Source organism: Fusarium verticillioides, chromosome 11 (genome assembly GCF_000149555.1).
Source record: "Fusarium verticillioides 7600 chromosome 11, whole genome shotgun sequence".
In the NCBI taxonomy this organism is placed as follows: Eukaryota; Fungi; Ascomycota; class Sordariomycetes; order Hypocreales; family Nectriaceae; genus Fusarium; species Fusarium verticillioides.
The window spans coordinates 756,679-772,261 of NC_031685.1; the positions used below are offsets into that span (position 1 = coordinate 756,679).

At 48.6% G+C, this 15,583-nt stretch overlaps 7 protein-coding genes across 7 annotated transcripts; 4 read left to right on the plus strand and 3 right to left on the minus strand.

Moving 5' to 3' along the window:
- Positions 1-10: 10 nt before the first annotated feature.
- On the minus strand, positions 11-873 carry FVEG_10941 (hypothetical protein). Its single transcript, XM_018900104.1, has 2 exons — positions 520-873; positions 11-437 (listed from the first exon to the last, which is right to left on the minus strand). Exons 1-2 carry the CDS (start codon positions 837-839, stop codon positions 23-25), a joined length of 735 nt encoding a protein of 244 aa, XP_018758320.1. The 5' UTR covers positions 840-873; the 3' UTR covers positions 11-22.
- A 1,145-nt stretch (positions 874-2,018) lies between these two features.
- FVEG_10940 (gluconolactonase) lies at positions 2,019-4,301 on the minus strand. Its single transcript, XM_018900103.1, has 8 exons — positions 3,684-4,301; positions 3,482-3,636; positions 3,233-3,426; positions 3,074-3,181; positions 2,810-3,019; positions 2,649-2,745; positions 2,519-2,598; positions 2,019-2,437 (listed from the first exon to the last, which is right to left on the minus strand). The coding sequence occupies exons 1-8, from the start codon at positions 3,969-3,971 to the stop codon at positions 2,229-2,231; spliced, it is 1,341 nt and encodes a 446-aa protein (XP_018758319.1). The 5' UTR covers positions 3,972-4,301; the 3' UTR covers positions 2,019-2,228.
- A 568-nt stretch (positions 4,302-4,869) lies between these two features.
- On the plus strand, positions 4,870-6,635 carry FVEG_10939 (hypothetical protein; the record flags this gene model as incomplete). Its single annotated transcript, XM_018900102.1, has 3 exons — positions 4,870-6,200; positions 6,259-6,410; positions 6,478-6,635. 3 exons carry the CDS (start codon positions 4,870-4,872, stop codon positions 6,633-6,635), a joined length of 1,641 nt encoding a protein of 546 aa, XP_018758318.1.
- Positions 6,636-7,063: 428 nt separating this feature from the next.
- Positions 7,064-8,520, plus strand: FVEG_16927 (hypothetical protein; the record flags this gene model as incomplete). The annotated part of the gene is made up of 1 exon (XM_018906164.1): positions 7,064-8,520. The coding sequence occupies one exon, from the start codon at positions 7,064-7,066 to the stop codon at positions 8,498-8,500; it is 1,437 nt and encodes a 478-aa protein (XP_018758317.1). The 3' UTR covers positions 8,501-8,520.
- A 383-nt stretch (positions 8,521-8,903) lies between these two features.
- Positions 8,904-10,079, plus strand: FVEG_10938 (hypothetical protein; the record flags this gene model as incomplete). Its single annotated transcript, XM_018900101.1, has 1 exon — positions 8,904-10,079. The coding sequence occupies one exon, from the start codon at positions 8,904-8,906 to the stop codon at positions 10,077-10,079; it is 1,176 nt and encodes a 391-aa protein (XP_018758316.1).
- Positions 10,080-10,922: 843 nt separating this feature from the next.
- FVEG_10937 (hypothetical protein) lies at positions 10,923-12,503 on the plus strand (the record flags this gene model as incomplete). Its single annotated transcript, XM_018900100.1, has 1 exon — positions 10,923-12,503. The coding sequence occupies one exon, from the start codon at positions 10,923-10,925 to the stop codon at positions 12,501-12,503; it is 1,581 nt and encodes a 526-aa protein (XP_018758315.1).
- Positions 12,504-12,528: 25 nt separating this feature from the next.
- FVEG_10936 (ribonuclease T2 family protein) lies at positions 12,529-14,187 on the minus strand. The gene is made up of 2 exons (XM_018900099.1): positions 13,248-14,187; positions 12,529-13,194 (listed from the first exon to the last, which is right to left on the minus strand). The coding sequence occupies exons 1-2, from the start codon at positions 13,468-13,470 to the stop codon at positions 12,626-12,628; spliced, it is 792 nt and encodes a 263-aa protein (XP_018758314.1). The 5' UTR covers positions 13,471-14,187; the 3' UTR covers positions 12,529-12,625.
- Between the last annotated feature and the right edge of the window lie 1,396 nt (positions 14,188-15,583).

The following is a 15,583-nucleotide window of genomic DNA, read 5'->3' on the forward strand; positions in this document are numbered from 1 at the left end:
AGGATCGAAGCCCTGAACACCATCACCAGCCGCTTGCCTTGAGCGAGTCACCAAATTCATCATCCAGCTTAGGTCCAACGCCACCACTCCAGTTCTGCAGCATCTTGTCTCGCAGGCCAACATCAGGCCAGTTATCCCAACCAACAAGAGGAGCCTTGAAGAAAGAACCAGTAGGGTTCTCGGGGTTGGCCTGGTCGTCGTCGTTGGCGAAGCGGTAGCAGTGAGTTCCGGCACCGTCTTTGTGATAGACGAGAAGAGGGGCGCTTCCGTCGCTGGGAAACTTGTTGCTTGCGCCGTCGTATTTGCCGTGGCACGAGGGAGCCACGCGGACGACATTGTCACCCTGGGTGAAAACGACGATGTTCTCCCAGTCGTGGCGGTGACCTCCAAGAAAGCTACCACCAACGGCTTGGTCTTTCTCGTAGTAGGTCTCATACCTTTGAGGTCCAATGTTAGCATGTACACCGAAATGACGAAATGAAGAAGCCCTCGTTTTTGAGGTTGAAGAGAGAGACTAACATAATAGCACAGAAGCCATTGTTGCAGCGCTTGCGAGAATAGGTGTTGCTGTTGTCAAGCTGTGGAGGATCACGACAGTCTCCCTGGGGAGTACCAGTGGCACCATGACCAGGATTCAAGTTGCCAGAGGGATCGATGGCGGCGGTCTGGTAGCAGCCGTCGCTGTCGAAGTCAAGAGCAGGCTGGAACTTGTTCTCAATGTCAGAAGCGCCTCCAGGAAGGGCTGTGAGAACGTCTCGCTTGGAGATAGAAACGGGAGATGCCTGGACTGAGGCCATGGCACTCAGGAGGGTGGCGGCACTGATGAACTTGTTCTGCATGGTGGCTGTTGGTTTGATGTTGTGATGAGAGGTGAAGAGTTGGTGAGATGGAGTTAAAGCGAGGGTGGATGGTGTCGTACTTATACTTGTCCGAAGCTCTTGGGGACAGGTTCTCGTCTTGAGTAGATCAACATTTTACGATCCACAACCTTGATCGCGGCTCGTCCATGGAGGTTCAGCTCTGCACATCTTGGGCAAGAGCGTTGCGTCCATGTTGATCATAATCTTGTCAGCGGCGACGTCGCAAGAAAGTTATGCAGTTGACGGGTATGTTGCTCAAGATCAGCTGCCGGCAGTGCTAGTGGATACGGTCTGTGTGATATGTTAGGCCAGTGAAAGTGCATCCTTCCAGTCTATCCACGGTACTTCTTTCTGGAAGGATTGTTTCAGCACTGCCTGCTTGAAACGTATTGGAGAGTCAATTACATCATGGTCGATTCTGTGCTGCACAGTCGGGTTTTCTATGCTGAGGCGGGTTGAAGCCAAGACTGATCGACAGGCACGTGGGTCGACGGGACGTTTGTGAGGCTGCGTTGAATTGGGGGCGGTTTTACTACAGCACAATTCTTTGCAAGAGCTATTATTGATAATATCATTGTGTAGAAAGTCTTGTGAACATAAAATCAATGCGGTTTCCATTCTTTTCTGTAAGTTTCATGTCTTGATGCCGCCGTTCTTTTGGCTGGTATCTTCTTTGCTGCACATACCGACCTACCTACTTGGTGTTAGTGGTCTGCTGTACGAACAGTTAGTTCTGCCTTATAAACTGATCTGACGTCAGAAGTAAGCGGCGTAGTCAAAACAGGCAAGTCGTGTTCTGTTTCAACTCCACTCTCTCGCTGATCAAAGGCATTGAATGTCACTCTGCAAGGGACCTTTTCATCCCGTTCCAAGTTCCAATTTGGACTAAACACCAAGGATTCTAACATTCATGCATGAACCTGGACCTACGGCAAACAGATTTATTGTCCGACGTCACAATCAAGGCCATGATCATCATAGGATTCTTTTGTCGTACCAGGCAGAGATGCTTCGGTCAGCATCCCCTGATTGATCGGCATCAGCTGCACAGCCTTGTGAAGGATCGACAGATACCTGGATGGATGCTCGGGGCCGAGAGCTTTGCCGCCCTGTCCTGATCACGATGTAACCCATGATGATTGATCACTAAGCTTAAAGCTTGATATTGACAACTTCCTGGCTTGTTCTGGTAATTCAGTTACTATTCCATGTCTATGTAACTCCCTCAACACGCAGAAACCTGTTATTTTGCGCATGAAATATTGTATCTCCGAGCCTCGTAAAAGAGCCAAGCAGCAGGAGGCCTATAATTGAGGCTTCACTCTGAAATCAAGATCCTGTGTCAAGACACCGGATCATGTCAATGGCTCAACTTAATGGTGCTCCAGAAGCAGCAATAGTAGCATAGAACAGTTTTGTCCTCCCCATGATAACCATACGTCCCTTACCAGCGAATTGGAAGTTGGCTGCATTGATTCCTGTGTAAATCTTCCCAATAAGCTTTCCGGATTGATTCCAGACATGCACGCCATCGCCGCAGCCCGCGTAGACGTTGCCTTTAGAATCACAGTGAATTCCTAGAGTCCAAAACAATCAGCATACTTCTCGCCTCTTGGAACCATATCTGCTAGCAGTAAGAAATAGCTAATCATGCTTACCATCAGGTAGACGAGCTGCTGTGAAGGCAAATGTCTTACGGTTGTCCCATGTACCATCGTTTTGTACATCGAATCGGTAACTATTATCACTATCAGACGTCTGACTGTCACTACCAAAGTGAAGGCTTACATAGAGGCGGGACGAGTGTAGTTCTGCCCGAATAGTCCATTGCTTATGCCAGTATCTGTAACATAAGCGTGAAGTCCATCAGGCGAGAAAGTGAGTCCTGTTGTTCGCTAATCGTCAGTAACCACCTCACCTGAATATTGTTGCAATTTCCGTTGCCTCACCATTTGGAGCGACGAAGCCATCCGCAACAACGGTCAACGCTCCAGTATCTGGGTCGAAGCGATAGACTTGGTTTTGCAGTCCAGGCACAGGACGAAAGTACTGCCAGTAGCCATACATGGTATCTGTGAAGTAAATATCACCGTTGCGTGGATTGACAGAGACATCGTTAAGGGAGTTGAATTGCCTGCCAAAGAAGTTGTTCACAAGCCCTAAATGGCCCAGTAAGCGGTTTTCTGAGCAGAAGAATCCAAAGGAGTGCTTACTTGTAGTATTGTACGGTGCTTCAGGGTTCATCAGATATAAAGCTGAAGGTATCTCATCGCCTTGCCCCTCACCTGCGAAGATGATCTGGCCCTTATAGTTCGTTCCACCTGTGATTCATGAGCAATGGGGACTCCTTAAGGTATAGAGGCTATACTTACCGTTGGGGTTGATGACTTGGGGATCAGAGTCAACGACCGTAATCTTGACTTGGCTCTCCGTGTGCGATCCATTCTTCAGAGCTTCAGCTTCGGCCAAAGAAATCTTTTGGATGACAGATGACTTTGCAAGTCCTGTTCCAGCGTCTGGATCACCTGCGTTCTGTACAAAGAAAACTTCTTCAGTCGGAGGGTTCCTATATCACCTCGGATTAGTTGTTGAATGCTAGGTCGTGCACGGGGTTTACGAACCATACAACAGCTTCATGAAAGATGGGATCTTTCTCTGAAGTAGCGAGAAGAGTCAATGTTGGATTGCCTCCAATTATATTGAGGAACTCCGCATCATAAACATGGAATGGTCGTTCAGTAAGGGATTCATAGGTAACTCCTGGCCAGAGGAACCTCTATCACTATGTCAGCATAGGTCATACGCATGTTGGTGCTAACTCACAGTAGTAGCATTGGCTTCTTTCGGTGGAGGGACATGCTCCAGAACATTGAAGCTTTTCTGGTCGATTATCTGGGCCGTAGCTGGTAGCTTGGCAGGGTCAATGGCAGTAGGCTTTGCCTGAGCCTCACCGAAGAGGCCGAGACTATAGGGAATCATGACACCAATGGCAAGTACTCCGATGGCCATAGTGGTAGGAGTCAGAATTGAGCTTTTCTGTGTTTTGCTCGTTCCTTGACGTCCAGAGTCATCTCGACCCTTTGTTGTTGATGTACCCCGCTTTGTCGACATTTCTGAATCCTTGTCCTGCCTCTTCAAAGGCTGTATTCGGGATCGCGCGAGTAGATCGGCATGAATGAGGGTCACTGATGATGCAGAGCAGTCAGACTTTTCCGTGGATGCAGCAAGCTGTTGGTCTAGTTAATTTCTCAATCGCTATCGCACAGAAGTGAAGCCAGCGCGGATGCGACGATACTGCGGGGAGGCCTGCCGGGGTCTAACAAGAGACTGTGAACTCGAGAATGTTTCACAAATGATTACCAACAATTGGACTTCTATAGATATCGATCTGAAACGAAGAGCGCAAAACAATGTCATGAATATTGAGGCTAGATTCGAGGTTCGTTCGGTTCATACGGAAAAGCCCGCATTCCGACTACCGAACCGAACCAGCGAAAAAGTAAGACCGGGGCATTTCCGGTGAAGATGGACTCTACAAGGAGAAGCTAGCGATGGTTCATTATAATTTATATCTGAAATAGTATTTTAGATAACATTGTATTCTGCTACACTATCCCGAAATATTGGTCACTTCGCTATCGCTAGGTAAGGTATTGCGTTCCTTGATGTTCAGTGATATCCTCTGTTTCGAATGTGTTCCGCCACAGAAGCAAGCTGACTATATACACGGTGAGAACATGGCGACGTGATCAAGTCTCGTGGCTCATCATGAACGGGAAGCACGGCCACCAGAATGCAAGGATCCCATACTGCTACGGAGCAGCAAATAGCACGATACTCTTCAGTGGGTTGCTGAGGTATGTCGTGAGAATTTAGTCTCCTCTTGGCACTAATTCGACAACATAAGCGACGATCATGGCGCAGCCAAAAGAACAGCAATTAGCGGGGTTGGCGATGTTGACTCCAACATCACATTGCCCATTTCTACAACTTTAAAGAATAATTCATAATGCCCAAGGTCTCTCCATGGAAGCAACGAAGCGACGGCCTCTGGAGCCGGCCGCTCATCGGACCCGAGCGCATGTTCGACCAGTGGCTCGAGATCGATGGTTGGACTGAATGGATGGGCGCTGTCATCTTCACGATTGCTCCGTCTTACGCGTCCCAGATGACCAGCAAAATCGATGTTGAGACTTGGTTCAGCAAATCAGTATTGCGCGTTTGTCTTGAGAAGCCCTCCCTCCTGGCAGTCATCGAGCGTGGCGAAGAAGAGTCAGCGGTCGCAAAATCTCGAGACTTCGTCTACTGTCCTCTCGCATCAGGCGATGACTTATCGGAGAGGATTAAGCAGAGGACTACCGTTCTCTATACTGAAAAGTCAGCTCAAGAGGGCTTGAAGCTACTCACGGACGACTTCTACTCGACCCCAGAGAAACGCATCAGCTTTGAGCTCGGAGACCATCTAATCCACGTCTCCCTTGTTTCTTCTTCCTCTGAGCCAAGGACTTTTTCCCTTGCAATCCGCTATAATCATGCATTGAACGATTTCTGGAGTGGTGCGGCTATCCTTAACAATCTTCTCAGCAAACTTGCAGACGGCCTGAGTACCACCAAAGTGCTATCGCTCTCATACAAAGATGCATCTCATTCTTCTCTGCACCCTTGCTATCTTGACTTTCTCCGTGATCCTATTGGAGACACTCCATTGATTGTCGAGTCTCGAGAAAAGGCAGCGCAGCTTCTTGGCGCCAATCTCGCCAACATCACTCTCTGCCCTATCTCGCAAGAACCAGCAAAGGGCCGACCTGACACCGACTATTCCGTGAAAAGGCAGATTTTGTCGCAAGAGACGACGCAAACTGTCTTTAAGCTTTGCAAGGAGCATGGAGTTACTGTAACGGCACTATTGACAGCCTTGCAAGCGCTTGCACTCCTCAAAACCTTTCCTCCTGAAGATGTGACCCGAATGACGGCGGCACCTATCTGCGTGAGCAACAGGCTGCGGCAGACATCTTTCGGTGGCAATCAGGGTCATTCGGCTTCTACGAAGACTAGATTGAGCGAGATATGTCAAGAGGCAGCCTACATCGGGCCCGTCATGGCGACTACTTTCCTTGTGTCCCCCTTTGACGTGAGTTCATATCTCAAGAACCAGGATGCTATTATTGGAGACGAGACCTGGAGAAACATTGTTTGGGAAGTTACCCGAAATGTTGGTCAAGCGACAGATGAGGCGGTCAATAGCAACTTGAGTGAGCATGTGGATTGGACTCAAGGCCCAGCTGCCTTTGGTGGTGTTGCGCACGCAATGGAAGCGATGAAAGCCGGCCTGCTGCCTTCGTAAGTCTCCTCGGTAGATTGCCATCACAACCATCACTTCTTCTAACAATATCGATAGACCGCCTGGCATGTTTACTCCTCTGTCATCAGCAGGTCTTTTGGACGGACATCATCTCCCAAGGTCATACGGATCTCCAGACCCAAATGATAAGCCTGCACTGCAAATTGACGACTTTTCGTTTTATTCGCGAGTTAGCAACTTGTTTGGACGTAAGTGCAATATTCCTGCTTCTCAAGCGTTCTTGTTCTACAACGAGACTGACAGTTTCATACTCAGCTCAAACATGGGCTTGGACATTTTCCGGGAAGCTTAACATAACATTGGTGATGCCTGATCCGCGAGTTCGGTCTGTTCCGAATCTTGAGTGGTGGGATCTGTTCAACGAGATGGTTGTCAAAATGGCGACTGAGGGTTCAGCTGATGTTAGTGCTTAGTAGATGAAGCTTACAATGCCAATCGCCCCGGCTACAGTGTTTCCATCATGTAGTAGGGCGCACTTTTGGAATCCGATCACTAGCCGGCGATAAAGTGATTATAATAGTCTGACTTGACGCACACTTGACAGTCAAGAATACAATGTTCCATGTTGACCTTGCTACTCATCGACATGTCTGAACTACGGCTGTAAAAGCGGCGAAGCGTCTTCGGAGATAAAGCACAAAAATGTCTGGGGGCTTGGCTACTGATGCTTCGCCGTGGCGTCAATGACAAAAGGTGGGGAAACCATGTTTAACTCGGTCATTTTTGCGCCCTTCAAATGTCTTTCATGTAATGCCCGCCGAGTCGCTCCAAAACGTAATTAGCATATAAGAGCCCAACTCCCCAGAGTTGTGCTACTTATCAAGATCTTCACAGCAATACGATGAACTCTTTTGATCCCCCAGACCAAGGTGCAGAACTAGACTCTCTAAGCTCTACCTTCCAGGCTGCCTTCGATCGGATCTTCCAGACCACCCAGAAGGTTAGCGAAGACCCTCTATTGCGAGTAGCCCAAGGGGCCGATGTCTCTCTACTCAAAGAAATCAGTACTCCAGGCGATGCTCACTCCGTGGAGGCTACCATTGAGGATGTGTTCACCATCTCTGACTATCGAATGCGAATGAACCATCCCAAGGCTTTCTGCTTTATTCCAGCGCCTGTCTCACCACTTTCTTGGATAGGCGATTGCCTGTCCAGCGCTTTTAACTCTTTTGCTGGATCGAGACTGCAGGGCTCTGGTGTAGCTGTTGTTGAGCAGACGCTGCTGCAATGGTTGTCAGCCAAAGTCGGATTTCCAGACACGTCTGGAGGTATCTTTGTCTCAGGGGGCTCTATGGCAAACATGAGTGGCATGGTGCTTGCAAGAGATTGTATATTGGAGCCCGATACTGAACACCTGGGCGTCGCATATCTCTCTGATCAGACACATCATTCTGTCAAGAAAGCCCTCCGCATTATTGGTATCAGGAGAAGTCAAATACGAGTTGTTCCGACGAATGGATGCTTTCAAATGAACGTGAGCGCCCTGAGAGATGCTATCAAAGCGGACCGGGAAGCAGGGCTCAAGCCTTTTATAATCGTCGCAACATGCGGGACAACAAACACTGGAAGCATCGATCCCTTGGGGGCACTCGCCCAGTTACGCGATGAAGAGAAGATCTGGCTCCATATCGATGGTGCATACGGCGCGTCCGCTTCTCTAGCTGCAACTCGAAGCTCCGTCACCAACGGTCTTGGACTGGCAGACAGTATCTCTTGGGATGCACACAAATGGTTGTTCCAGACATACAGCTGTAGCCTCATTCTTGTAAGAAACAGGATCAACTTGGCCAAGGTTTTCATCAACGATGGCGACTATCTTCGCGATGCGCTCGATGACGAAGAGATGCCCAACTTTTGGAATCTTGGCATGGAACTAACACGTCCTTCGAGAGCGCTGAAACTATGGTTCACCCTACGAGTCCTCGGCGTGGAAAGATTTGGGAAGATGATCGATCACGGGTTTCATCTGGCAGAAATTGCTGAAACAGAGATTTTGAAGTTGTCAGATTGGGAACTCACAAGTCGAGCGAGTATGGCGATTGTAACATTCCGATATGTATCTGCGGAAAAGACTGAGGAGGAGTTGGATGAATTGAACACTGCGATCTCAAAGCGTTTAGTTGAAAACAACGTTGGATTGATTCTGACTACAAAGCTACGAGGGAGGGTCGTCTTGAGAATCTGCTCTATCAGCCCAGTGCTAAGCGGAGGTGAGATGGCGGAGGTTATTCAGCAGGCGGACAAAGTTGCACAGCTCATTACCAAACGCAGTCAATAATCACAACATCACAATTCCAGATACTTCAGTGACTCAATTGATACACAACTTGTCCCTTACAACGTCGGATTGACCGATGATTCAGGCTGACTGATGATTATTTACGGGAATAACAGTGAACATGTCAGCTTACAAATGTCCAATGTTTTATCAGGCCCGCCCTTCGGAAGTTCCGGACACAGCGAATGTTCCGAAGTGCATATGTCGTCTTGTTGAAGCCTTCAACCTTATCTCGGATCTCAGAATTGCACCATAGCGCGCGGTAGACTCCACGATGTTTGTCAGCCTCAGATGTGCCACAGACGCCTGCCAAGAACGCTGGCGCTTGAGCAGGTACTTATCTAGACGTTGCATTCCATCGTAGCCTGGCCCGCTGTGAACCTCAATTCATCAACAGCACAGCATGTCAGTCACGAAGCCCATCCTCATTTCAGGCTCCGGCCTTGCTTCATTGCTACTGGCGCAATCTCTCAAGCAATCCAGGATCCCGTTCAAGATTTTTGAGCGTGATGAATCTTTCATCTTTCGCGCACAAGGGTACAGGCTCCGTCTTTCAGCGGAGGGTCTCGATGCTATTGAGTCTGTCCTCGATGGGAAGACATGGCAGCATTTCTGGGATGCTTGCGGAAAGACGGGCGGTGGTGGATTCCGATCATTCGATGTAGTCACTGGAGAGCAAACTGAACATGTCGTGGCAGAGAATCTCTCATCGCGAGATGGAAAGATCGTCGGTATTGCTAGAGGTGATATGAGAAGAATTTTCGCAGAGGGTTGCAAAGACTATATTGAATGGGGCAAGAATGTCACAGGCTACGAATTAACCGACGATGGTGTTCGCGCCATCTTCTCCGACGGAACAAAGTCCATCGAAGGATCTATGCTCGTCGGCGGTGAAGGCATCTACTCCAAAGTTGCGAGACAAGTCTCAGGCGGGAAGTTGAAAGTGTACGACACTGGCGCGAGGGGTATTCACGGCCAAGCTCCAACAACAGCATTCAAGCAGCTCGGCGAGGGAGTCTTCCGACTACGCGACGATACACGTCCCGACGGCCACGCCTTTCTCATGACAAATGTTCGCTCCAGGGATATGAACAACCCAGATGTGAGTTTCGGCTGGACCATGGGCGGCGCCCCAGGTGTTATTCGGGCGCCGAACGACAACTACGCGATTGTCGGAAAAGTCGCAGCCGACATCGCAAAGTCAATTGCCAAAGACTGGGACCCAAAGTTCAAATCTCTAATTGACAACATGGACGAGAGTGAAGCTGCGTTCTGGAAAATTACCTGCTCGACTCCATCGGGTGTACCTGAGTGGAAGAATGAGCCTCGCGTAACTGTCATTGGCGATGCAGCTCACTCGATGACACCTGCGGGCGGAATTGGCGCCAACACAGCTGTTCGTGATTCAGCGCTGCTTGGGCGATTGCTGCGTGAAGCTGGCGGGTACAGTCCAGGTGTCACAGCGGCTTATGAGAAGGAGATGAGGGTCTATGCTAGTGACGCTGTTCATCAGAGCTATTCCATGGCTGTCCAGGGTTTTGGGATCAATATCGATGAGGAGACGAGCCCAATTGTCTGAAACGTTGATAGAATGCGGGGTTTTGCAAATGTTTTTGTTTTACGAGCGGGATACATCATGACGTCAGGCAAAGGTTTCTTTCTACCTTATAGGATGACTGTGGCCTACAAGGTTAAGTTTTCTTTCGCTTGGAGAGCGAGACAATATGTAACACAATATAAATAGAGGGCAACAAATGCAGAGTGCCAAAAGATATGCATATAAATAGAATCTGACACTAAAAAACAAGCAATCGATCGTTGCATTGAGACATCGGATTGTGGCACGTATCGGAAAACGCGGCAACATTGCGTAATGCTCTGCTGTGCTCCGTATAAATCACGTGAAAGCTTACGATCTCTGCCTGCACAGCCAACCCAACAGCTCCTTTCATTTAATTTTGGTCCGATCTGGTTGTCAGCAGCGTTTCACGTCTCTCATCTACCTTCTTCCCTTCATTGTATCTCACTTGTTTTGTTTTGATGTAAATACCATGGTTCAAATCACATGATTCTCTTGAGCTGTTGCTCCATGACCGTTTGATCTCCTACAGAGTTTGCGACAAACCCTCAAAAGACGTCTCAAAACTTACGAACCTACTCCTGGACCATTCTCACACATCATCCGACGCAAGAAAGGGTGACTTTTGACACGATATGACCATGCGCGACAAGTGTTCAACGCCACTAGAAAACTCGACAAGCTCCAGTTTCGATGATACTCGTTAATTAACAGCAAATAACGATATCGCGCGGTCTCGAGTCTACATTCACTCACCTTTTTCACTGATATCAGTCAAGGACAGCTCGTGTTCCAACAAACAACACCATCGCTGAAGCCAGAGTCAATTGCTCAACCCTCGCGATGCTTCGATCTTGGCGCGATGACGCCTCCAAAAGCGGGAAATGGATCGGCGTCGTAACCGCGCGCCATCGTCTCGTCAAAATTCTTGGCGTTTTCGTCTGTTTCATCTGCGCCCTCACCCTTTGGGAATTCTGGACAGATCTCTCTGTCGCCTACAAAAGAGTCTCCTCACCAAGCCTCACCCAAACTAACCAAACTCAATCTGGCTCTACAACCCCTCCAAATCCAAAGTCTGGGCCTCAATTTACTGGACCGACTGAGCAGACGACGAGATTCTGGGAGAACCTTGTTACGGAATTCTACGCAGCGGAACCTCATGGTGATAAGATCAAACCGCCTAATTCTCTATCGCGAGACAAATTTGATCCTTATGGCTCAAAGGCGCAGATTCACACGGACCGGCTCGAGGTATCTGATGAGGAAGTCGAATCATTGAAAGAGAACCATGCAAAGTTTGTGCAAAGTCTTCGACACTTGGCACCCAAAGTACCGTTCAAACGCAACACCAAAGGCATCGTCATCACTGCCAAAGGCTCCGCGTTTGGCGTAGCAGGGACAGCCGTGCGGATGCTACGACACGTTGGATCACGTCTACCAGTTCAGCTCTTTCTCGATTCGGCAAGCGAGGCTGAATATGAACAGTGTAACAATACACTTTCCAGCCTGCAGGTACAATGCTTGAATATGGACGACTTCTTGAAATTGCCTAATACGACATCACTCCAGCAACCAAAGATTGAAAAGTATCAGTACAAACCTTTGTCGGTCATCTTCTCCAGCTTCCAAGATATCTTATTCCTTGACTCCGACGCCTTTCCTATTCGAAACCCAGACCATCTCCTCACCGTGGAACCGTACAAGAGCCGTGGGCTTGTGACCTGGCCCGACTTTTGGCTGCCAACTATATCTCCCCTCTTCTACAAGATTGCGGGGGCCAAGGCTCCCAATGTCACTCTCGACTCCAGAAGTTCAGAGTCAGGAGTTATGCTGTACAACAAAGCAAGACACGCAGACAGTCTCCTGCTCGCCGCATACTACAACTTTTACGGGCCTCAATTTTACTATCAACTTCATTCACAGGGTGCTTGGGGATCAGGTGACAAGGAGACTTTCATGCAGAGCGCATTAGTCCTGGGCAACCCCTACTGGCAGGTCACAAAGCCAGCTTCGATGATTACCGCCAATAAAATCAACTGGGGAAGCGGGATCTGGCAGGCTGATCCCGAGCAAGACTGGAAGCTCCAAACACAAAAAGGACGAAACCAAACATCCGTATCAACAAGGAAAGGAAAGCTTAGGATAGCCGAGGACGAAGCCAAGATTACGAGTACGATGTTTGCCCATCTCAACAGAGTCAAATTTGATACTAGGCATCCGAGTCAGGTACTGGAAGGCCTAGTACCCGAGCGTCCTGACGGCACTTTATCGCGACTTTTTGGAGATGACGTGGACAAGGTCAAAAGTGTCGCGGGATACGATCTTGAAAAGGCGATATGGGAGGAGGCCATCAAGGCTAACTGTGACCGAGAGCTGATGGAGGAATGTGACAAGATACGAAAGTATTACGAGGCAACGTTCTAGAGAGGATGAATCGACGTTCACACGGCCCTAATAATAATATAGATTTGTTTTCATAGTCATCATGGCCTATTCAGAATACATATTCATACTCATTTTACAGGGCCCAAAGAGATGCTTGTCGCTTACTTCTTAGGGGCATACTTGATACCGGTGTCCGGGCAAGAGCTCTTGCTTCCATCAGGCTCAGTAGACACAAACTGGCCATCCTGCAGCGAGCCCTTGACGTTGAAATGGTACCAAACCTCGCTCAAGGAGCCATTAGAGCAACCGATGGTGACACGTGCACCATGGTGTTCCGCCAAAGCATCCACAATCTCATCAGCAGTATAAGTCTTTGTCTTGGAAGGCTTGATTCCAGCCTCAGCAAGCCACTTGTACGTAGGAAGAGTCTTGAAAAGTGAGATGGTCTTCTTGACATAATCAGCGGCTTCAGCGCCGGTCTCGTAGTTGGTGTAGCAGCTTGGCTCGAGGGTGCTGATGCATGTGCCGTGCTTGCTGAACTCGTGCTCCCAGAGAGATTCGTCATTGCCGTCTTGGCTGACCCAGTACTTGTCCATGTATGACACGGTCTTTTTGCCGAGGAACTTAGTTACGAGGTCCTTGATGTTGGTGTACTCGCGGGACTTGTCGCAGAACTGGGGATATGTGCCGTCGCAGTAGTCAGGCCAGAGACCGTGAATAGTCCATGAGTCTGGTATTGGTTAGTTTAAGAAATTGAGATGGTGAGTCGTTGGTCGAGTGTACCTTTAGGTCCAGCGACAGGGTCGCTGTCCCAGAATTGAGTTTGAAGAAGCTGGCCGGCGGGAATGAAGCAGCAAGTGTCTTCAACAGCAGTAGTGTTGTGGCAAGACAGTGGAAGATCCTTTGAGCAAAACTCAGCGGTGGGCTTACCGCCAGCAGAGCAAGACTTAGCCTGCGCTCCAGCAAGGTAAAGCGCAAGAGGAATGAGAGCCTTGATGAACGTCATTTTGAAGCTTATAATTAAGATTGATCGACAAAAAGCGAATAGTGTTTACGAGAAATACAAGCGATACTTATAATCCACTACGAAATACACGTGGGAGGCAAGTGAAATGTTTATCCTCTCTAGTGTCGGACAAAGTCGACAGATGAAGCAGTTGTGTACGGAGCAGACAAGGTGGTAACGCTGATAAGCAGCGATCTGTATCGTCAAAGAACCCCACGTGCATTGTATGCCAGATTATTACCAGGACCTTTTGTCGCAGCCAATGAGGAGGCGAGTTGGCCCATTGCTGGGTGTTGATCGGCAACAAAGGGACCTGTAGCGAGAAAGATGTTGCAGATGTCGGCCAATGCCGTTTGAAAGGCTTCATAGCATGAATGTTTGACTCTCTATAATCTTGTGAGGTTTTGCCAATTGAATTGAGAGGGCGAGTCGTGTTGTATTTGTTGATGGGAGTTGATCGAGATTGAGGGGAGAGATGGATGGATCCTGGTAGGTCAATGCCGATTTATCCGTCAACGGTCAACGGTATTCAATTGGGAATGCGGAATTAGCCATCTTTTTTGGTACTTGCCTATAAAGGCTACCGAGCATCGGAAGTCAATTCATTGTGCAGACTGCGGAGTACAGACTACAGAGATGGCTGGATGATGATGGACGGATGGTCGGGCAGGTCAACAACCGATCTACGGGAATGCGGCTGACAGATCGGACCAGTTTCAGAAGGTCGAGTTGCACAGACTGGCTCAGGTTTGCGCGACAAAATAATGGTGAATCAGTGGCTCCTCTACTGGTTGGCCATTTGGGCCGCTATCACTTTTGTCCGTCCGGTTATCGGATGGACAAGTGAATCAATCGGCGTCGGAGGTTGCCGCTATCACGGACAGTCCCGCAGATTAACTTTCAAGTTGACGGAGTAAATTCATCCGCAATTAGTGCGACCATCGAGCGGTGTTCATTCCGCTATGACCTGATCTTATCGCACGTCAAAGTCCTCGCTCGTCAGCAAAATTACCATCGAGTATGGAGTAGGAAACACTTCTCTACAAGGTTGGTGGCAGCAATCGCATGAGCGGCATAGAAACATCACCCGACACCAAGTTATAAATGGAAAAGGAAAAAGCAATTGTCACTGATCAGTGGTCATGAGGGTCAATAGAGTCCAAGTGATATTTTTGGCTCGTTGGTGTAGGGAACTTCATCAACCTCAAACACTCTAAACATTTGCACAGCCGCATTGTACCTTGTTGGCATGTCCCTTGTGTTCAAGATCGGCATTTGCATTTCGCATTGCGCGTTGATGCCGTCGATAACTGTGTCTATGCACACAAGTTAGGTTAAAAGTTTATTTCGTTGGGATGAAGGTTGATTGATGGCTGTCACATCAGATTCCTCGTCTCAGCAAGCCATCAAAGGAACATGATGCTCGAAGCAGTCTATAGACTCTGAAGCCATCTCTCCAGCCTCGCGCTTTGAGTTTCTCGTGTCTCCAGTAAACGACGCCAAGGTCATGGGTTCGAGCTCAGCATCAAACATTTTTCCGTTCGTTTTTCTCAGCCTTGGCAATTGAGATAAGATAAGTCGTGTTCAGCTCAGGGGCAGAGCTGGCCGAAATCTGAAACCCCGCCACAGCCGTGAGAAATTCTCCGACCATCCCAAAGAATCCTCCATCCCCTTTCAGGTACCCAGTTGCGAAGACCAACCCTCCAGGGCTGAAGTTTCATAGGGTCGTGTACGGATACGTTAAATGATGAGCTGGCTTCAAGGGTGAGCTTCGTGCCGTGCCCACCAGAAATTTAATATTAGATCATGAATGAGTCGCTGTTTTCGCTTGTCGGCAATAGCGGATCATGGTTCCATTGTCATGACTTTTGGAGATGCACCTAACAACCAACGAAGCGACTGTTAGTGTAGTGATGAATGAATTACGCAACAAGCATCATAGATGGAATAATAGAGTTGACCTGTCATCTGAATCTCAGTGACGTCTACCGCATGATTTACAATGCCGTTTTTCTTCCATCGCAATGGCATTGTCATCAACAATAAACACATAAATGCATGACTGTAGGGTAGCATCTGATCTTGATGGAGTTGCATCCTTGAGCTTTTCTTC